The sequence below is a fragment of the Mesoplodon mirus genome (genome assembly GCF_964341445.2).
Source record: "Mesoplodon mirus genome assembly, chromosome: 11".
In the NCBI taxonomy this organism is placed as follows: domain Eukaryota; kingdom Metazoa; phylum Chordata; class Mammalia; order Artiodactyla; family Ziphiidae; genus Mesoplodon; species Mesoplodon mirus.
The window spans coordinates 45246919-45267768 of NC_138987.1; the positions used below are offsets into that span (position 1 = coordinate 45246919).

General features: G+C 59.1%; 2 protein-coding genes across 9 annotated transcripts; one reads left to right on the top strand and one right to left on the bottom strand.

Annotated features, from left to right (window-relative positions):
- Positions 1-2562: 2562 nt before the first annotated feature.
- Positions 2563-11087, bottom strand: ALG12 (ALG12 alpha-1,6-mannosyltransferase). 4 transcript variants are annotated; one of them, XM_082635676.1, is made up of 10 exons: positions 11033-11087; positions 8334-8665; positions 8129-8261; positions 6351-6524; positions 5564-5758; positions 4990-5093; positions 4185-4408; positions 3517-3686; positions 3353-3428; positions 2563-3276 (listed from the first exon to the last, which is right to left on the bottom strand). In XM_082635676.1, exons 2-10 carry the CDS (start codon positions 8499-8501, stop codon positions 3045-3047), a joined length of 1476 nt encoding a protein of 491 aa, XP_082491802.1. In that variant the 5' UTR covers positions 8502-8665; positions 11033-11087; the 3' UTR covers positions 2563-3044. The 4 variants fall into 4 exon arrangements, with proteins under 4 accessions (XP_082491802.1, XP_082491801.1, XP_082491800.1 ...); XM_082635675.1 differs by lacking the exon at positions 11033-11087 and adding an exon at positions 10457-10992; XM_082635674.1 differs by lacking the exon at positions 11033-11087 and having other exon boundaries at positions 8334-8699.
- Positions 11088-11419: 332 nt separating this feature from the next.
- On the top strand, positions 11420-19905 carry CRELD2 (cysteine rich with EGF like domains 2). 5 transcript variants are annotated; one of them, XR_014295305.1, is made up of 10 exons: positions 11420-11678; positions 11957-12039; positions 12604-12714; positions 13022-13113; positions 13749-13925; positions 15300-15395; positions 16359-16486; positions 17460-17555; positions 17978-18124; positions 19616-19904. XR_014295305.1 is itself a non-coding variant. In XM_082635895.1 (10 exons), the coding sequence occupies exons 1-10, from the start codon at positions 11556-11558 to the stop codon at positions 19663-19665; spliced, it is 1059 nt and encodes a 352-aa protein (XP_082492021.1). In that variant the 5' UTR covers positions 11420-11555; the 3' UTR covers positions 19666-19904. The 5 variants fall into 5 exon arrangements, 2 of the variants coding, with proteins under 2 accessions (XP_082492021.1, XP_082492022.1); XR_014295307.1 differs by lacking the exon at positions 19616-19904 and adding an exon at positions 16699-16850 and having other exon boundaries at positions 16359-16608; positions 16950-17555; positions 17978-18025; XM_082635895.1 differs by having other exon boundaries at positions 16359-16442.
- The last annotated feature ends 945 nt before the right edge of the window (positions 19906-20850 follow it).

Here is a 20850-nt window from a genome sequence, read left to right on the forward strand (position 1 = left end):
CTGCTTCCACCCCCACACCTCTGCCGCCTGAGACAGCAAGACCTACCCCTCCGCTTCCTCCTCCTCCTCAGTCTCAGCGTGAGGACAAGGGGGATGAAGACCTTTGTGACGACCCACCTCCACCTAACGAACAGTAAACAATCATCATGCTGCGGTTAAGAGACCTCTCTGTTGTGTGTCTTGATGTGAAAATCTAACAGCTGTACAGCGTGTAAAAGACATATTGAAGTGGACAGTCCATCCTCACATAGGCATAAGCTGAGTGATACAAAGTATAAAATTAACCATGTGGTTTTGTTTTATAACTTTGCTTTCAAAGAATTAGGTACAGTCTCCCTCCCTCCCTGACTCGTAATTGGAGAAACTGTGTAAGTCTATCATTATAGGTTCTTTTTTTTTTAATGTAACCATGTTCCCAATACTGTATTATGAATATGACTGCAATACTATATGCCATAAAAATTTTATGACGATCCACCCATTAGTGTATAGGCTGGGCTACCTGGAAGTGATCGTATCGATCACACTAGGCAACCATAAAGCAATCATGTTGCTGCTGCTTCATTATCAATGCACATATCATTGTACCTGTAAACAAATGTGAATTTTTCACATCATCTTTTCATTACTGACGTCTAGTATTAGTTATATGTGTAACATCTACAGCCTTTTGTATCGTCTAAGACAATAATGATGTAGGTACTATTCATCTTGGAAACATGACGAAAACTCATAATGTTGATAAATACAGTACAGTACTACAAATATTTTCATGATTTTTTTTTTTTTTTGGCCCACCACACAGGTTGCAGGATCTTAGTTACCTGGACAGGGATCAAACCCGGGCCCCCAGCAGTGGAAGCACAGAGTCCTAACCACTGGACCGCCAGGGAATTCCCTATGATTTTTTTAAGTTTTTTTACTGAATTTGTTACAATATCGCTTGTTTTATGTTTTTGGTTTTTTGGCTGCGAGGCATGCGGGATCTCAGCTCCCCGACCAGGGATCAAACCCACACCCCCTGCACTGGAAGGCAAAGTCTTAACCACTGGACCACCAGGGAAGTTCCCCTATGATTTTCTTAATTAACATTTTCTTTTCTGTAGCTTACATAATTGAAAGAATACAGTACCTGACATGTAACATACAAGATATGTGTCATGGGCTTCCCTGGTGGCGCAGTGGTTGAGAGTCCACCTGCTGATGCAGGGGACACGGGTTTGTGCCCCGGTCCGGGAGGATCCCACATGCCGCAGAGCGGCTGGGTCCATGAGCCATGGATGCTGAGCCTGCGCGTCCGGAGCCTGTGCTCTGCAACAGGAGAGGCCACAGCAGTGAGAGGCCCGCGTACCACAAAAAAAAAAAAAAAAAAAAAAGATATGTGTCATCCAGCGTTCATGTTATGGGTAAATCTTCCACTCAACAGGAGCTATTAGTAATTAAGCCTGGGGGGGGGGAGTCAAAGGTTATATGCGGATTTCCGACTGCATGGGGGTCGGTGTCCCTTGACATGGGTCAAACGTACGTTGATGTTGTCGGGGTCAGGATTCTCACTGCGGGGACAGGACATGCAGACGTGGAATGAGGGAGGCAAACAGACGCCCACAGAGATGGGGTGGAACTGGAGGTGTCAGCATGGCGCTGTGACCTCTCACACCTGTGCACGTGCATAAGCATGTGCCCATGTGCAGGCACGCCTGTCCTCCCTCTCTCCAAAGGGCCTAGAAACACGGGCATCCTGATAGCAATGAGCAACTGTGCACCCAGATATCGGTCTCTGAAACCAGCCGCTGCCAGAGGGAGCCCGGCCTCCCAACAGCCGGCTCCAGGGTGGAGACAAGAGAGGCCTGAGGAGCCTGGGTGGGACCCCTGTGCCAGGAAGCAGGGAAGTGCTCGAAACCTTAACGACAGGCATGCAGCCGGGACAGCACAGCTTGACAGGCCCCCCGGGTGAATCTGCAGTTTGAATACCAAGGCAACTAACAGGGCGGCTCACGGCCCATCGAGATCCGGCAGCAGTCCACACGTGCAGGCTGATGACCGGGGGCCACGTCTAAACACTGAGAACTGCCGATGACAGATAAGTTACAAACGCTCATGAGAAACAGGCAACGGGGGAAGGTGGGAGCCTGCTGAGCGGCGGGCGGCCGCAGCAGGAATCACCAGTGGGCGCTGTGTCGGGGAGGTTTGGGGAGGGGCCCGCACAGACTGCTTGTCAGCTTCGGTGGAAAAAACAGTAACTAAAGTTCAGGAAGCGCAACCTCCTTCCAAGGCACCGAGGCACTTGGGCCGGAGGCCAGGTGCAGGCAACTCCCTCTGGAATGGCTCAGGAAAGACTGCCTGTCTCTACGCACACGTGTGTAGCATGTGCGTGCATGTACACAGTGTGTGTGCACGTGGGCAAAGCACACTCAGTTCCCTGCATCGTCTTCAGTGCCTGGTGAAGTCAGACACGTGTCAGGAACTCAGTAAACACTGTTCAGCAAAGGGGGAAAGTGCCCACATCACTTAAACAAAACCCAGGTGGAAGCAGTCTCTGGAAGCATCACCTGAGATCAACAATAAGAAGACATTTACAATTTGATTCTCACTCTTTTTGAACGCGTTTATCTCCTAAAGCCTCATCTGAAATGGAAACGGCTGCCTGTGACCACAAAGGAGGCCCCGCCCCAAGGGCTGGGTGCTGGTGGGGACAAGTCCAGCACGTGCTGAGTTTCTGTGGTGACGCTGCCCCAAGGGGACAACCTTTCAGGGGCCGAGAGGCCACAGCCCGCTGCCCAAAAGCAGCTCCGCGGGCAAGATCCACATGCTGCTGCCGTGAACAGCACTCGGTCTGGACGGTAAACAGCATCCCACCCACCGTCACCCTGGCAGGGGTGCCAGGCCCCTCGTTCTCACAAGCAGTGGGCAGCGTGGACGTGGATGCCCCGACTGTGGCTGTGGACGCGCCCCCGTGAGGGCACACCCGTGGTCCTCTGCGCGTTTCCCGTCTCGGCCCGTCTGTCGGAATACCAATGTCCTGGAGGGCCTCTGGCTCCTCCTCCTCAGGAAGGCCCGAGAAGTCTCTCCAGAAGCACCAGCTTGGTCTGCAGGTTCACGTCAAAGGGGGGCAGCCTGCTCAGGTTCAGGCTCAGCCCGGTTGTGCCTGGGACGCTGGCCAGCACCCGGTGCGTGTCCCGGTAGGGGGCCAGCTGCCCGGGGGCAGCCTCCACGAGGAGGTGCGTGTAGGCCAGCATGTGCTCGGAGCCAGGCTGCACGTCCTCTCTCTTCTCATACCTGCAAACGAGAGCAAGGCTGTGCACCGTGGGGTCTGTGGCGGCCCCGGGAGCCCGTGCACGAGACGAGGACATACCTCCAGGCACTGTTGACTTCCAAAAACCGGGACACACCTGTCTGGGCAGCGGCCACATCGATGTGCACAACGACATCTGTGGAAACCGCGTCTGCTCGGTTAGCGCTGCGAATCCGGCACCTCTGGCCAGAGCCGCAGCCGGTAGTGGAGGGCCGAGCGCCTACCTGTGTGGGAGGGCACCAGTTCATGCAGCCTCTGCATCGCCACACCGCCAGGGTAGTTGAAGTGGGACACGTACAAGCCTGTGGCCGAGTATGTGGCGTTCACCACGAGGTGTCCTATCACGAGGAAGGACCCCACTTTATACAGCCAGGACTTCTTGTAATTGTTGAGCCTGTAAAAGAACAGCGCACCTCGTGGAAAGGCAACGGCAGCAGCAGAGCAGAAAGCATCGTTAGGGGCAGAAACCCGCCACCCGCTGTCGCTGAGCGAGAGTCATCTCCAAGCAGGAAGACACGAAGCTGTCTCTGAAATTCCACCCAGATGCCAATTTAAAACTTATATTACATTTTCAAGCATCCCATGTCATTACTTGGGTCAGAGCGCAGCCTCCGGGCCAAACACCACGCTGCCTGCGTGTAGGTGAAGCGGACGGGATAAGGCCGCTGTCACAATGCGCAGGCAGGACCGCGAAGCCCACGGAGCGAGGCACTCACCATCTGTCCTTTACAGGCCAGTTGCGGGCCCTGTAGACTCGGGCTGGACCCTTGACCAAAGCCTGGCCAGCCGCCCAGTTAAACGCGTTGGTTTACCCTAAGCATCTTCCCCTTTGTGAACCAGTAAACCGCCCCCAGGGGAGCCCAGGCAGCAGCGTCTCGGTGGTGGCACTCACACACGGGCGCAGCCCCTGGCGGCCACGACATTGAGCAGGGGGAAGGCATAGATGATGAAGCGCAGCTCCTTGTGCGGGAGAAGCGAGTACAGAGCCACAAAGCCCAGCGCCGGCACGAGCAGCGCCAGGGCCCTTCTGTCCACGGCGCCCAGGGGCACAAAGAGCAGGCTGCAGCCCAGGCCGCGAGGCAGGGCCGAGTAGAAGTACCAGAGCAGCGGTGAGGTCTGCGGCAGGAGGGTTAAGGAGGCCACGCGCCAGCCACAGCCGCCTGTCCTCGGGCCAAGCTCAGGCGGGAGCCAGGAGCGTGCGGGAGACACAGCCCTGATGGCGCCCCTGCCGGCAACACCCGGGACCCCCGCGCCTCGGGCCACGGCGTGACCGCTTCACACGCGTCCAGCGCCAACCTCGGCCACCTCCTCCCCTCTCGGGTGTTGGTGCCAGAGCCAGGCCGCGGATGGCGAGGGGGCTGCGCAGAGTTCTTTAACTTTTCCCTCCATTTTTCACTGTAAAAACAGATTGTCCCAGGGTGATGGGCCCACTTGGGGCTCAGTATTCTATCTGCGTGTGTTTAACCCCAGGATAAAATGTGGAAAGAAAGCAGACTATCACGAGGACAAAGGAGACGCCTCGGCTACAGACACCGGGTGGCGGCCACTGGACCAGGGGAGGCCCAGACTGCGGGGAAGAAGGCGCCAGTGCTGGCGCTGCAGCAGCCGCCATGCTCCATCATGTGCGGACACAAGAGGAGAGTGGCACATCGCGCAGCCCCGCCCCGTGGGCCACTGTGCAGACACCGGAAGGATACGCCCCAGTTGGAACTTTTGTTCAGGACGGTGTTGTACCAGAGCACCTTTCCTTCTGGCCACACGAGGGAGCGCCAAAAATAGGAGTCCACGGCCACCGTCAGTCCTAAGAAAAGAAGACCTCAGGAAAGAACACGGCCGCCTGGGAAGCTTGGATCTCGACGCGGCTGGCTGAACGGCAGCCGCGGAGTCCTGGTCACAGGTAGATGTTCCTGAGATGCAGCCCCGTCAGCACAGAAACCAGGAGCCACCAGCAGCTTCACGTAAAGGAGCTGAGGCGTCGGGACCTACCCCCAAACGAGCCTCTTCACGCAGGTCCCTCATGGCCGCCCAGCCTGGCTGAGACACATGAGGAGAAGAGCCCCTGGTGGAGGCCCCGGGCAGCAGGGGGTGGGGGACCCTTGGGCAGAGCAGCCAGGGACCTGCACCGAGACGTTTTTCTTAACACCACTGAAGGTGAAGGTAATTTCATTTAACGAAAAACAAAAATAAGAAAACCTCCCGAGTTTCGTCTCCATAAAACAAGACAAAGAAAGCACAGGCTCCAGACAGCATGGCCACGGTGACCTGACTCACCTAAGCAGAGGACCCCAGCCGGCACGGCGCAGCGCAGGGCCCGGGCCACCGAGACCTTCCGCAGGCAGAGCGGCAGCAGCAGCGCCAGGCCCAGGAGCAGGCTCAGCTCAGCTCTGAAGACCAGGACGGCGAAGGCCGAGAGCTGGATGAAGCGCGTCCACCTCTGCTGCAGCCAGGCTGCGAGGGCTGGCAGGACTACAAGGCACAGGCCAAGAGGCAGGCCACTTACTCCTTCCTCAGGAAAGCCACACGGAACCCTCCAGAAGCCAGCCAGCACCTCTCAGAACCAGACCCGCCAACACGGGCCTGAGGCTGCACCGTGACAACCCCCATTGCCCAGCCCACGTCCTGCGCTGTGACATAGCCCGAGCCACTTCCGCAGGCCAGACGGCCCCAGACGCCGGCGTCCACGTGGCTTCCCGCCTCCTCCGCAGCCTCGCGCTCGCACGTCCAGCGCCAACCTTGGCCGCCTCCTCCCCTCTCCTGCCGGCTGCCTCTCCCGCCCGGTCCCGCCAAGGTCCCTGCTCCCCGCACTTGGCCTCCCGAGGCTCCCGGAGCGTCCCCACCGGCCCTGCACGTGGCTTGCTCTCCGCCCAGCTCTGCGGACCAGCTCCAGCTCCAGTCCTGCTCAAGAGAAGCTGAGCCCTGGAAGCCGGGCCTCAGTCCAGCACCGAGGACACGGCCCTGCTCCCCTCGCAGGGTTTCTGAGACGCCTGGTGGGGAGCGGCTTTCGACGGGCAGACACCTCAGAGGGACCCCCGGGCAGGCCGGCCGGGTGGCTACTTACCCACGGGCAGGGCCAGCACGTTGGGGAGCGTCCGCGTGCAGTAGAACATCAGGTGGAACTGCGAGGCCGTGACGCAGCAGAACAGGGCGGCCACCGTGGCCCCGAACTGCCGCCTCACTTCTTTTTGTAGAGTCCAGAGTCCAAAGATCACGCCGAGTCCCAGGACGGCCCTGACTGAACAGAGAGGGCGCCGTGTGTGCAACAGCGGCGGGGCAGGGCCCTTAGTGACCACGGGGTCTCGAAAGGGCCCTGAGGGAGGGGAGCTGCCTTCGGTACTAAAAACGGGCTGGGTGTACACAGCAGAAGAGTGCTCAGCCACAGCGGAGGAAACCGCGCCACTGCGGCAACGTGGAGGAACCTAGAGGCGATCAAACTAAGCAAAGTCAGTCAGACAGAGAAGGACAAATATATGGTATCACTTATGTGTGGAATCTAAAACGTGACACAAATGCATCTACATACAAAACAGAAGCAGACTCACAGAGACAGAGAATAAACTTATGGCTACCAAAGAGGAAGGAGGAGAGGGATAAATTAGGAGTTTGGGATCAACAGATACACACTACTGGATATAAAATAGATAATCAAGAGAGATACACTGTATAACACACGGAACTATATTCAGTATAATAACCTATAATGAAAAGAATCTGAAATATATATATATAACTGAATCACTTTGCTGTACATGATACAATGCCATATTGTAAACCAACTACACTTCAATTAAAAAAAAATAGACACGTAAAACGAATGAAACTAAAATACATTAATTTAAAGTGACAGTAGGGCTTCCCTGGTGGCGCAGTGGTTGAGAGTCCGCCTGCCAATGCAGGGGACATGGGTTCGTGCCCCGGTCCGGGAGGATCCCACATGGCACGGAGCAGCTGGGCCCGTGAGCCATGGCTGCTGAGCCTGCGCGTCTGGAGCCTGTGCTCCGCAATGGGAGAGGCCACAGCAGTGAGAGGCCCGCGTACCGCAAAAAAAAAAATAAATAAAGTGACAGTATATTTTTCACTGAAACTAGCATTAGGTGAATTTGTTCATTTTGTGTTTCACTCGCTATTAACTGAATTCTTTTGAGTGTGGCGGGCCACATTTTGTGTCCTGTCACATCGTTTATTAAACATTTTTGAAACTGAAAAAAATGGGCTGGCCGTGGAAGACGGACAGCCTAGACCCTGGCCCCCCCGATCCTGAAGCTGCACTGTGTCTGGTGGCCCCGAGGCAGGGGCCTGCAGCACTCAGCCGCTGGGCAGGGCAGGAGCATCAGGACGACAGCCTGGCACTGACCCCAGTGGCCCCGCCACCTGGCCAGTGCCTCCAGGGCCACGTTTACCAAGGACCTGATGCTCAGACGTGGCCCCCAACTCTCCCGTCCAAGGCTTCCTGGCCCCCGCTATGTGACCACAACAGCCTAGAGCGAGGGTGGATTTCCGTTTCCTCATCTGCCCTTTCAAGAAGCAGAACTGCTTCTTCCCCAGGAATGTGCAATTTGTAAAGCTCTCCATACAGGCAGGACCAACCAGCCATGAGATGTGTTTGACTCAGCTGGGAAACGTGCTGCCTCTGCCCGGGGGACGGGGCTCGGCCCCCACTGCAGTCACGAGGGCACAGCCCGGCGAGGCTGACGCTGTCCCCGCTCTGAGTCCCTCTGCCGAGTGGCCGAGATTCCAACAGGTGGACCCTCCTGCACGTGGGACCCTCAACCTGGGTGACTGAGACCCTCTGACAACACTGCAGTTCTCCACCCCATCCCCGTTTGAAGACCCCCTTACCTACTAGCTGAGAATAGAACTTAGACGTTTCCAGGAGTGAAAGGACGTAAACGGCGGGGCTGGAGAGTGCCGCGATCACCAGCGGCCCGAGGAACGTCCTGGGGACCACGCCAGGGAACTCGAGGTGGTCAAACTGCAGGGAGAAGGGCAGGTCAGCAGAGCCCCAGGAAGTGGGGGTCAATGCACGGCTTGGGCGGGAACTCACCTTCTCCACGTCCAGCCGGTGGTAGAGCAGGTCGTGCACGGCCTGCAGGTTGAAGCTCTCCTCCACTTTGGTGTAGGGGCAGGCAACCAGGTGGACGGTGGCTACCGCCACCAGCAGCCCCAGGAGCCGGCGCTGCTTGCCCAGGCCCGACGGCCTCTTCCCGGCCATTCTGCACGTCAGCCTCACGGACCTTCATCCACCGTCGGCACCGCCACTCGAATCGTTTTGAGAGAATGGAGACGCAGGTCCCCTAGCTTCAAAACTCACGCTCGAGTTAACACCTGGGAAATGTGTTTGAAGGGTAATGGGAATCCTTTGAACTGCTGCAGTTTCTGTAATCCGAAAACACATCAAAATAGAACGTTGAAAGAAAAATCATGCTAGAGAAGCTTTCGTACTCTAACCAGTCTTCTTACGCTTTAAGCTGTGTGAATACTTTTCCAGGAAGAAAGACGTGAGTTGCAGAACCCGAGTTTAGTCCACTGTGCAGCCGGGCCCTGGGCCAGCCCAGCGCTGGAGGGCAGCAGGACGACCCCCGTGCTCAAGAAGCTGAAATCTGGCCGGAGAGTTAGGAACAAGCTGGGCTCGGCCCGCACGGTACTGGCCAAGGGAGATGGGCCGGGAGGCTGTGAAGTAGGAGGGCGGGAGGGGTGCGCCTGGAGAACTGCAGAGGGACAGCCACGAGAGGACAGGAGGTGAGGCGCAGGGCTCGGGGCACCAGCGAAGCCCTGCACCCCAAGGATGGTGAGACAGAGCCGCGGACACCCCCCCGCTGTGTTCTAAACTTCACCCCCCGAGCCTCCTAGAGCCCTGGGGAGCACCACGCTGGTCGTGAGCACAAACACGTGGATGGCAGAAAGCAAGAGTGTGTTCCTGGGGGGTGGGAATGCAGACAGATGTGCCTGCAATGGACCACCCAAACACCAACAGGACTTTGGGGGGTACCCCATGGCACGAAGCTTCCTGAGAAAACCATGGAAGTGTCTGGGGCAGTTCCTACTCATGGAAGACCTCCATCTTTCAATCTGGCGAGGGAAGGAAGACGGCAAACTCTTCCTGTTTCTGGCTTGTCTGAAAACAGGTTTGCTTTTATTTGATCAAAACCAGAAGGGCAAGAAGTGAAAGGAGAGAACCATGGTGCTTACTGTTTGTTAAAACTACTTTTTGGTTCGAGGGAGAGGTATGAAGTCTGTACTCTCCTAAGATAGCAAGTGGGGAATCAACAACTGAGGGGGAACAGGAATCCTGTTTGATATGGTGGTGGTGGTGAGGTGAGGGAAGTAAGGGTGTCAAAGGGCTCTAATAATTAAGAATTACCAAAATAACATGCAGTTCCCGGGGAAGTAACCGAACTTTTCCCTTACCAAATGTAAGGGCGGGCTTTTTTTGTCCCCCGCTGCCCACTGTAACCTCAGCAAGGATGGACTCTGGTCATCACAGGGGGCATCTGTCTCCCCTGCTGGGCTCACAGCCTGAGGGCAGGGCTGATTCACTGCTGTATCAGCACAGCCTGGCGCATAGCAGGTGCTCAACAAACTACTTGAAGAAGAAATTCATAAAAACTAAGCGTGGATCTCATCACACCAGTTTACATTTTCATTAAAGAAACGTTAACGCTTTAATTTCCAGTGAAGCCGAAGAGACCACGGAACGTTCATATACTACTCTCTGTTCCTCTTACTGTTCGAGGGGGAAAAGAGTCTAAAGAACTAGGAAGCATCTCTAAGGCCAGGCGGTTGGAGCAGCTGCGCAGGCGCTCCGTGGCAGGAACCTCGCTCGGGCTCACAGTTGTCCCAGGCCAGTCCCTGCACACCCCACTCCACACCTCTGCCCAGAGGAGGTTCCCCTGTGGAAAGATCTAGACTCTGTTATTTCACGAGCTGTGGGGTGAAAAGGTACCTGCCAAACTCCGCTCCGGGCCCCAGGAGCTTCTCACCCAGATAAGAGTGTGCTCTGTGCTGATAACCAAGGGCAGAAACCAACTGGCAAAGCAGCTTATTTTGGAAGGCGCTACCGGCACCCTGCATGCCCACCCGGGACCACGAGGAGACAAATAGGACATAAGCAAGTACAGAAACCATGGTCAACCCGCCCACCGGGCCCGAGACGGTGAGCAGACGCACCTGCACTGGTCCACACCTGCTTGCAGCTGTTCGGGTGGTTAATCTGAGGTACCCACAGGCTAAAACAGGCCACGACTTTAAAACATGTCGTTTATAGGATGGTGACCTCTCAGATTAGGTGCAAAGGCCTTCTTGTCCCCGTCTATTCGGATTCTAAGGTCTCTACTGAAACTGGTCAAGTCAGATGTTCACGTTATTAATCCCTGGCTGGAAACAAAAGGAAACTAGTACAAATTCGGCCAGAGAAAACTCTTATCATTTGTACTGCTTCCTTCTGGCAGTTCTGTCCTACCAGAAACCACGTAATGCCCACCTTCGTTCTTCCTAACTTAAACCACGGGTTCCAGTGCCAATTGCGTCGGGCACGTGGGGATATGGAGATGTCTGGAACCCCAGAAACACACTCATCAGGCCCCAGGCGCGGAGCCCCAACCCTAGGTGAGGAGACTGCCCCCAGGTGAGGAGCCCAGCGGTCGTCCCGCGTGGACACGCACGGTGAGGCCCAAGGAGCACCGCGAGAGCGCCGGCCCGGGGTCCCCGCAGCCCGTCCCGAGAGCCCCAGCCGCGCGCGCTGACCTCGCCAGCCCACGGCGCGGTCCCTCGAAGCGGGTCCGCCTGGGTTGCCCTCAGCCGGAAGTCGGGCGGCGGAAACCGAGAATAGAGGCGACGCCCTTGCCCGAACCTAACATGGCCACTAAACCCCGGCTGCCGCCGCGGCGGGCGCCCTCTCTGCCCGGAGTAAAGATGGCCTCCGCGGGCGGTGCAGGCGAGAGGCCGGCGCGAGGGGAGGGCTCGGATCTCCACGCCCCCTGTGTCCAACCCTCCCGGCTGGACGCTGACCCGGGGCCTTCCTATTGGTCGCCTCTCGTGGCGAGCCTGGATTGGGCCACATGGGGACGGGGCGAGCCCAGCCGACCAATAGCGATGCGAGGGCTGGCGCGGGGCGGGGCCCCGGCCGGCGCCGTCAGGTAGCCCCGGGAACGGTCGCCGCTTCGGAGCCGGTGGGCGGCCGGAGGCCGGAGCGCTCGGCTGGTTCCCCCTGGACCTCGGCCAGTACCCGTGCGGCCGCGTTCCGCAGCGCTATCCACGTCGGCCCGCCATGCGCCCGCCGGCCCCGGCCGTGCTGGGGCTGCTGCTTCTGATGCTGCTGTCGCCCGGCGAGGCCACCAAGAAGCCGACGCCCTGCAAGCGATGCCGGGAGCTGGTAGACAAGTTCAACCAGGTGAGCCGATCACCCCGCGGGGACACGAGGCCAGGGGTCTGGCCGGGGTCGCCCCGCCATGGACCAGGGTCACCCCACCATGGACTAGGGTTGTCCCGCCGTCTACTGGGGTTACCCCCTCCGTGAACTGTGGTCACCACACCAGGGACCCAGGGTTGCCCCACCATGGATGGGGTCATCCCACCATGGATCTGGGGTCATTCCACCATAGACCGGTCACCTCACCATGGACGGGGTGAGGCAGCAGTGCTGAGCCCTGTGCGGCCGTCTCCCCGCAGGGAATGGTGGACACAGCAAAGAAGAACTTTGGGGGTGGAAACACGGCTTGGGAGGAAAAGACGCTGTCCAAGTATGAATTCAGGTGGGCGCCCTGCTCTTACTGGCCCAGCGCCTGCCTTTGGTGCCTGACGTGTTCCTGGAAGTGTTGACGGACACAGAGCGGCGTTGACAGACACAGAGCGTCTCTTGGGGCTTGTCACCTGTCCTTGCCTGGGGCTGGTGCACTGGCTCCTGGCTGGCCTTTTGGCTTGCACACTTGTCCCATTCGCCCTCCACTCGGCAGACACGGTGGTTTCTTAAAAACATAGGTGGAGTAAATCCTTCCTGCCCTCCCCACCACCGAGCTCCGGCCTCCTCCGGCCCCATTGCAGGGCTTCCCCTGGCACACCCCACACCCACCCAAAGTCCCACCGTGAGGACGGACAGGCCTCCCTGACCAGCCCCACCCTCCACGGTTAGTTCTCTGCCTGGCACTGACTACCCCCGGCCCCAGTTGGGTGTTTGCTGAGGGCCTTTTTTCACTGAAGTGCCACTGTAGTCGTGGCTTGGCAGCAGGTGGGGCCTCGGGACATCCCTGGGGAATGGACGCTGACCACTGAGGTGCCCCTTGCCCCGGCCTCGCCGTGCTGACGGCCTTGTGTTTCAGCGAGGTCCGCCTGCTGGAGATCATGGAGGGCCTGTGTGGAACCAGCGACTTCGAGTGCAACCAGCTGCTGGAGGAGCACGAGGGGCTCCTGGAAACCTGGTGGCTGCGGCTGTGAGTGCCTGCGTCCCTGGGGACCAGTGCCAGCGACTCCTGGCTTTTGAAGTGATGTCAGGTTTTACAAGCTACAAAAATCGTAGGGGTTTCCACACACCTGTTTTCTTCCGTACCCGTGTTCCCATCCTTTATCACCAAAGTGTGACCATCCAGACGAGGGTGTCAGCTGCAAGAGTCTTTTGGCACCCAGACTCTCGTCTCCCAGATCCCACGATACTCAGAAGCACGTTACATATTCAACTGTGTTTTTGTCTTGAGGAAATCTGCCGCGTGAGATTTATTGAACACTTTAAAAAATCCTCAGGAAGAAGAAGTATCCTGACTTATTTGAATGGTTTTGTGTGAAAACACTGAAAGTTTGTTGTGCTCCGGGAACTTACGGGCCAGACTGCCTGGGTAAGTTTTCTGCGGGGACTCGTGAGCGTCCTGTGTGGTTCCGGTTAACCCTGTCGTGATTCCCGGCTGGGCAGGAGCTCGGGTGGGAACGTGGGCCCTGTGCAGCCTCCTCCCAGCTGCAGGGATCTTCACCCCTGGGTATCTGGTCCCAAGTATGCTCCTAATTCAGGGCTCCACAGACCCCCTGGTCGCCCACCTGGGTGTTGCCCTCTGGGTGTGGGGAGGTGGCCCATAAGCAGCGAAGCCCGTGTGAGAGGCCGGGGCCAGGGGCGTCCAGCCTCCGGGGTTGAAGAGACTGAGTGAAGCCATGGCTGCCGCCTAGGTGTCACCAAAATGTTCATGTGGATCAACTGGGCAAAGGGCACGATGCTGGCGCTCAGGCCCCACTCTGGCCGAGGCTGCCCCTGCCTGTCCCGCTGGTGTGGCGTCACAGCGCGGGTCCTCACTGTCCCATCCTTGGCCCCGTTTCCTGGGTGAGGCAAGCCGACACCTCCTCCAGACACCTCGCCAGTGTGGGGCTCCTATGTTCCCAGACAGAAGGGGTGAAGCAGGGCTGGGGTTTCAGCGAGACGCAGAGAGCTGTTTTTAGGAATGTGTCACGGGGTGCGCTCTGAGCGGGCTCGGGGTCCCCGCAGCGTGCCAGGGTGGGTCCGAGCGGCCCTGCAGTGGGAACGGCCACTGCAGCGGAGACGGCAGCAGACAGGGCGACGGGTCATGCCAGTGCCACCTGGGGTACCGGGGACCGCTGTGCGCCGACTGCATGGACGGCTACTTCAACTCACTGAGGAACGAGACGCACAGCATCTGCTCAGGTACCCGGAGCTGCCTGTGTAGACGGGAGGGGGACCCGGTGACCGCTGACCCAGGCTTCTGGGAGCTGAGGGGGAAGGCGTGGGCCCTTGTACGATGTAAGAAGGGACGTGACAGGACCAGCATCCGGGGATGGTCTCGCTTCCTGTCCCCAAACAAGCCCCAAGAAGGAAGTGTGAGTTGCTTACCCCCGATGTCCTTCTGGAGAAGGGCTCGGAGGGTGGACAGTGTGGCACCTCCAGCTCCATGACATCCGCGCTGGTCCCGGGGCCCCAGACCTGCACCTGGAGTGTCTGGCCCGAGCTTGCTCTCCCTGCGGCTGTCCCAGCAGGAGGCTCGGGTGTCCTTGGGCGCAACTCGGGGATCAGAGGCTGGTGTCCCCGCTGTCATTCAGGCTTAGGGTCTCGGAGTGAGCAGAGGCAGGGCCGAGTCTGGCCATGTCAGGGCACCAGCAGGGTGGGGAGGTGGCCCAGGTGAGAACCAGGACAGCGGAGGCCATGCAGTGTGACCTCCTGGCCCCAGGTCCCCGTGTAGAGGACACGCCGTCTTGGTCACCCTGGTGTCGGGTAACGTGGGCTCTCCCACCTGGGTCTTCAAAGGTGCCCTGGCTGTTGTTCTGGGCACCCCCGTGAGTTCTGAGATGGGCCCGTGGGGTTGCACGGATGGAGCCTTCCCAGCTGTGATGGGCACGCTTCTCCCTTCTGGTTGGGGAGGCCCATGCCCTGCTCATGAGCCTGCGTCAGCCCAGGATGGCGTCCTCTGACGGGGTGTAGATGTGTAAATCCAGGGAGGAAGCCACGAGTGGCACCTTGTCTCGATGTGTTTTCTCGTTGGTTGTCACTGATGTATAGGAAGACCTTTTGGGCGTCAGCAGTTGTGTTGAATTCTCCCGTCAGGGCTGGCGGTGAGGCTGCGCTCCCTAGGGCATCCCCGTGGAGAATGTGCTGGGTGCCTGGGAGGCCAGCCCCTCCGATTCCTACCCCCAGGCCTTTCCCGGGCCCAGAACGTCCACGCGTGTTGGCGGGCGGCATGCACACACCCAGCTGGGTGTGGGCTCCAGCATTTGGGAGGCTACCTCTGCCAGGTTACGAGCAATTCCTCTGGAGTCCTCGTTTGCTAAGAATTTTATCACCCCTGGGCGTGGAAATCCCCGTGTGTTCTCTTCTCTCGTTAAGTCCAGGGATGCTGTGAATCACACGAGCAGGTTTCTCTGTTGTTGAACGTATCTTGCTCCTCTGGGATTTTTTTGCTGGTTTGCGGTTTTTGTTTTCACCCTATGAATGTCAGCTCCTAATTTCCAAAACGCCCTTTGCATCGAGTTCACTCCTGAGACGGGATCCCCACGTACTGACGGCCGTCCCACCTCTGCCTTCCAGCCTGTGACGAGTCCTGCAAGACGTGCACGGGCCCTACCAACAGAGACTGTGGCCAGTGCGAAGTGGGCTGGGCGCGGGAGGACGACACCTGCGTAGGTGAGGCTGGCGGGCTGCCCTCCCCGACCCCATCCCCCCACTCTCTCGTGGTGTCTGCGCAGCCCCCAGCTACCCTCAGGACACCCCACTCCTGCTCTCTGCCCCCTTCTGACTCGTGGGGAAGGAGCCTCTGACGTTCCAGGCTGTATTTTAACGGGTCACAGCGTGGAGGCTGGGCTTGCCCACGTGCGATCTTGCCTGTGGGCTGGTTGCTGCACGTGAACCCTCTGTGGCCTGGACTCTGGGCTGGGAAGGTGGCCCCTGTCTCCCGTCCTTGCCATCAGGTGGCCCCGGTGGTCCTGTTGGCTCAGGGCCCGGGAGGGAAGCCTGGGACTTAGGCCCAATCGTGTGTCCTCAGGCCCTGGTTTCATAACAGAGACAGATGTGGGGTGGGGGGCTCTGGCCGGCAAGTGCTCACTGCAGGGCGTGGGCAGCCTCTGACTGTGGTGGACTCTGCATGGCCCCTCAGTCTGGAGGCCCTAGCCGTGGCGTGTGGCTCTCCCTGTCCACCGTGCCCGGCCAGCTGGGGCCCCGCCTGTTCCCGGGGTGTCTTCTCCTCGAGCTGCAGCCCGTGAATGCTGCCCTACAGCCCGGCCGCCAGCACCTCGGCCCTGCCCGAGTCCGCTCAGGCCCCGGTGCTGGCGAGGGCAGCGGGGCGGGGGGTGGGTGGCCGCCGGGCTGCCGTCCTCCCGCCAGGGCCTCGGTTTTGGTCTCATCCTCACAGCTGCTCAGCCGCAGGCAAGTCGGGGGCCTCACGTCCCAAATTGAGTGGGGAGGGTGGTGCCCCCCCAGCCCCACCTTGGAGCTTCACTGAGGCCCCGGGGAAGCACTCCCGGGTCAGCCGCTGGTCCCACCTGCACATGGAGGCCCCCGAGGATGACTGACTGTGTGTCTCCCCACGGCGGCCCCTCTGGCCAGTGGTCAGGGCGCGGCTGCCGCCCACAGCTGTGCCGTCCTCTCCAGATGTGGACGAATGCACGGCAGAGCCGCCCCCCTGCAAGGAGCAGCAGTACTGCGAGAACGTCAGCGGCTCCTTCGCATGCCAGGGTGAGCGCCTCCGGCCTGCGGCTCCACCCGCCTCGTCCCCCCAGGTGTTTGTGGTTTGTCGGCACGACCCCTGTACACTCTGCCTGCTTAAAACATTTAAGACAGCAACACAAGTGATAGATGTTTCCTGAAGAAGAATCAGAAAATTCAGATAAGTTGAAAAAAGGTGACAACCATCCACTCCCTGGGGAGGGGCCCCTGGCAAGCCTGTCGATCTGAGCGGCGCCTCGTTACCTGTTTGTTTTTCATTCAACAGTATCGTGACCGCCTTTGCACGTCACATTTCTGTACACCGTGTTAATTTTTTTGGAGCATGCTGTTATTTCACAGTTTTCTTCAACAATCTGTATCATTGAATATTTGTCAGACACGGTTTCCCACAGTTACAAACTTTGAAGACCCCTGTAGGTAAAGCTTTTCACATTCTTCATTATTTTCTTTGGATGAGTTTCCAAGTTGGTCAGTTCAAGGGAATGTGGATTTTAGGGCCACCCTCCCCCCCGACAGGTTGAAAGGTGGTGCCGATTTCTCGCCTTCCCCCCCACCCCGCGCCCCATCACCGTGTCCGTGGCCATACCATCCTGTCCCCATGTTTGTGGACACACAGCTTCAATGAGACGCCCCCAAAGCATCACAGGTTCTCTGCTGTCGTTGGCACCAAGCTCCTAGCTGGTGAGTCAGCAGTGTCACAGCTGGAGGCGGGTTTTGTCTGAGAAAAGATGCTGTCCCCCACCCTTCACGTGACAGAGGTCATGGAGGGGCCCCATCAGTGCTGCTTCCACAGCCCAGCCTGCACCGAGGTCCCTTAGCGACACGGTGCCAATGGTCAGTAGGTCAGTCACAGCAAGTCCGCACTTTGCCTCAAGCACACGCTGTCTGCTCCCCGCCACCCCCAGGATGGGGACACTGGGCTCTCCCGGCCGCAGAGCCTCCGCCATCTCGTGTGTGGTTTCCGGTCACGCTTTGCCCACAGGACAGGGGTCTCATGTCGTCATCTCCCTCCCCTCTTGTTTCCAGAATGTGATTCTACCTGCGTGGGCTGCACGGGGAAGGGTCCTGGACAGTGCAAAGAGTGCCTCCCCGGCTACTCGAAAGAGAGCGGCCAGTGCACAGGTCAGTGGGCACATCTGTGTTCAACTCGGGGGCGGGAACCTTCCCAGAGGCCATGCGTGCTGGTGGGGACGGGACCCTGGGCTGCAGACTCCGATTCTCACGCGCCCATGGGGGTGGGGGCTGAGTGAGGGCCTGCGGGCTCCGGCTGGACGTCCACCTCGATAGTCAAGCCCGGCTGGAACCCGGCTGGAGAACCACTGGGCTCCCGCCCTCACGTTTGCCTGGACCGTCTCTTCTTCCCGCCCCTGACGGCCTGGCTCTGGGGCTCCTGTTAAATCCTCCCCTGTCTCCTTTCTCTAATGGGATGGTTCCATCTCTGCGCTTTCTGTGTGTGAGTGAATCATTGACGTGCGAATCCCTTGATCCCCGACGTGCATGTTTGCGGAACGAAGTCACCTAGTCAGGGGAATGTTTTAATTTAGACATTGACGAGTGCTCGCTGGCGGAAAAGCCCTGTCTGAGGAGGAACGAAAACTGCTACAACACGCCCGGGAGCTTCGTCTGCGTGTGCCCCGAGGGCTTTGAGGAGGCCGAGGACGTCTGTGTGCAGACGGGGCCGGCGGGGGCCGGTGAGTGACCGCTCGTCCCACGGCCACCCTCTGCCCTCTGCCTTCGGCTGCGGGGCCTGGGTGCGCTGCCACCTGTCCCCAAGTTAAGAAATTCACACAAAAAGTGGCCCTGGGATGATGGGAGCTGGGGTTCCTGGAAGACAAGTGCGTAAAGGCATAAAGTCCTCTATGGGGATGAAGCCCCGGGGGGCTCCCTCTTCTATGGAGGGAGGGAGACGCAAAGGAAAGTCAGCAGACGGGCCGCCAGCCAAGCAGCCCCTGGGTCCGGCCGAGACAGACGTGCAGGGAGGCAATGGGAGGGGCAGACGGCTCCACGGGGGCTCCTGGGAGCCGTGACAAAGCGCCACAGACCCGGCGGCTTCAACCCCAGAGGCACATTGTCTCCCAGTCCTGGGGGCTGGATGTCTGAGATCAAGGTGTCGGCGGGGCTGCCTCCCCCTGAAGCCTGTCAGGGAGCATCCTTCCTGCCTCTTCTGGCTCTGGTGGCTGTCACTCTTGGCGTTCCTGGGCTGGCAGCTGCGTCCCTCCAGCCTCTGCCTCTGTTTGTCACATGGCCTTCTCCCTGGAGCCTGTGTCCGAAGTTCCCTCTACTTATAGGGACGCCAGCCACTGGGTCAGGGCCCACCCCAGTGAGCTGCTCTTAACCTGCTCACCTGCAGGGACCCTATTTCCAAGTAGGGTCACGTTCACAGGCACCGGGGATCAGGATGCCAGCCTGTCTTTTGGGGGGGACACAGTTCTTCCCACAGTCGTCTCATACAAGTTCTAGAACAACACGGAGAACGTGAAAGAAGCCACGTTAAAAAAGACAATGGCTGGGCTTCCCTGGTGGCGCAGTGGTTGAGAGTCCGCCTGCCGATGCAGGGGACACGGGTTCGTGCCCCGATCCCGGAAGATCCCACATGCCGCGGAGCGGCTGGGCCCGCGAGCCATGGCCGCGGAGCCTGTGTGTCCGGAGCCTGTGCTCCGCAACGGGAGAGGCCACAGCAGTGAGAGGCCCGCGTACAGCAAAAAAAAAAAAAAAAAAAAAAAGACAATGGCTGAGAGTTTTCCCAAAGCAGTAAGACTTGGCTCAGGCTCCAGAAGCTCCCTGGGTCCCGGCAGGATAAAGAGAAGCTAATCCACGTGTAGACGGCCTGTAGGAACTGAGGGGCCTGACGGTCAACGAGGGCCGCGGAGGGGCCGCAGCCACGCACCCTATGTCCCCACACGTCACGCAGGCTGTTGTCTCGTCCCAGCTGGTGCTGGGGGCACCTCACTGGCTCCCATCGCCCGTCTCTCCCATAGTGGTGTGGCGGCTCTGGGGTGCTGTCGGGACACCCCAGCCGTGGGGTGCTTGGGGCTGCTGCATCCAGAGGGAGCCTGGCGCCACCCCACGGCCATGGGCAGCCTGTCCACGCGTTACCACAGCCCCAGCGCCAGCCTCGTGGCCGCGTCCTCAGGACCTTTCGTGCTAGGATTTTACGGACCGATCTGTTTGTTTTCTGACAGAAGTCACAGAAGCAAGCCCAACACAGCCGCTGTCCCATGAAGATTTATGATGTGCCTCCACGTCAGAAGTCACACCCGCCCTTTAAATTATTCAGACTGTCGTCCTGGATGTGGCCCTTCATGTCACACCGTTGCTCCAGGGGAAGCTGCTTTCACTGAAATGGCTGATACTTATTTGACCCTTAAAGCTGCATTTACGGGTTGTTCTTACACAGATTTGTATATTTTGATACCGTTCTTTATAATAAAATTGGCCACTGAAGGTAGTTGGGCAGACAACAGGTGTGCGTTTGTCTCATTGGAAGCGTGTGGACCTTTAGAACGGAGTTTGCCCCGTCCTGCTGGAGCCCCCAGGCCTGTGGGGGTTTTCGAGGCAGCACAGCCGGGCTGTCCCCAAGGGGCTCCCACCCCCACCCCAGGCTTGCAAGCACCATCAGAACCTTAACTGGGTGAGTTTCAGGGCCCCACCTGTGGGCCACCAGAGTGAGTGTCGCCAGGGACCCTGGGGGCTAAGCTGGAGAAAATGTCAGTTGTGAACCCCAGGGCCAGGTTGTCACGTGGGAAGAAGGCTGCATGGACCCCCCGAAGCCCAGCCCAGCCCATTCCCACCAGTCCGTGTGGCAGTCAGACCACGGCTTCTGCTCCAGCCCCCCAGGGCTGCCCCCCAGTGAATGCCCCGTGTCCACCCCCCCACACTCCCCTCGCTCACGCTCCACCAGCCCCTCTGGCCTCCTGTCCCCCCCACCAGGCCTCACGCCATCCCTGTAAACGTCTCCCACTGTCCTGGCACCAGTGACCATCCACCTGTCCCCTTGCTGCACCTGTGCTCTCCGAGCCCGAGCTGGGCCCTCTCACCTGGGCACTGGGATAGGGCACCTGCAGGTGGGACTCTGCCCCAGGGGTCCCTGCTGGGAAGGGGCGACCACAGCACCCAAGGGCCGCAGGCGCTGGCCACACCCCAGCGCACCTCAGGCTCTCCCCGGTCTCTCGTCTGCCATGGGGGAGGTGGAGCTTCCAGTCCCAGGCCTGGGGGGGGCCCGAATCCCTAGAGGGGGCGTGGAGTCCAGTGGGCTCAGCAAGGCCAATGAGCAGCACAGGTTGGGGGCTGCTGTTGTCTGGCCCAGGCCTGGGGGAGTCCACACTGGGGGATGGCCAGTCATGAAGCTGACACACAGTCCTCTTGGAGACGGACACGGCGGTGCAGGCCGAGGGGCAGGGCACATGGGAGGGCGCGG

Bases quoted from the DNA above. Each gene is read 5' to 3' on its own strand.
- ALG12 (XM_082635676.1), bottom strand. From the start codon at position 8,501: ATGGCCGGGAAGAGGCCGTCGGGCCTGGGCAAGCAGCGCCGGCTCCTG. The intron at 5,094-5,563 runs GTGAGTCAGGTC...TTCTTTTCTTAG, and splicing joins GGCTGGGGTCCTCTGCTTAG to GACTGACGGTGGCCGTGGAC. The intron at 4,409-4,989 runs GTATCCTTCCGG...CTCCTGCCGCAG, and splicing joins ACAAAAGTTCCAACTGGGGC to ACCTCACCGCTGCTCTGGTA.
- CRELD2 (XM_082635895.1), top strand. From the start codon at position 11,556: ATGCGCCCGCCGGCCCCGGCCGTGCTGGGGCTGCTGCTTCTGATGCTG. The intron at 12,715-13,021 runs GTGAGTGCCTGC...AAAAATCCTCAG, and splicing joins GAAACCTGGTGGCTGCGGCT to GAAGAAGAAGTATCCTGACT. The intron at 17,556-17,977 runs GTCAGTGGGCAC...GTTTTAATTTAG, and splicing joins AGAGAGCGGCCAGTGCACAG to ACATTGACGAGTGCTCGCTG.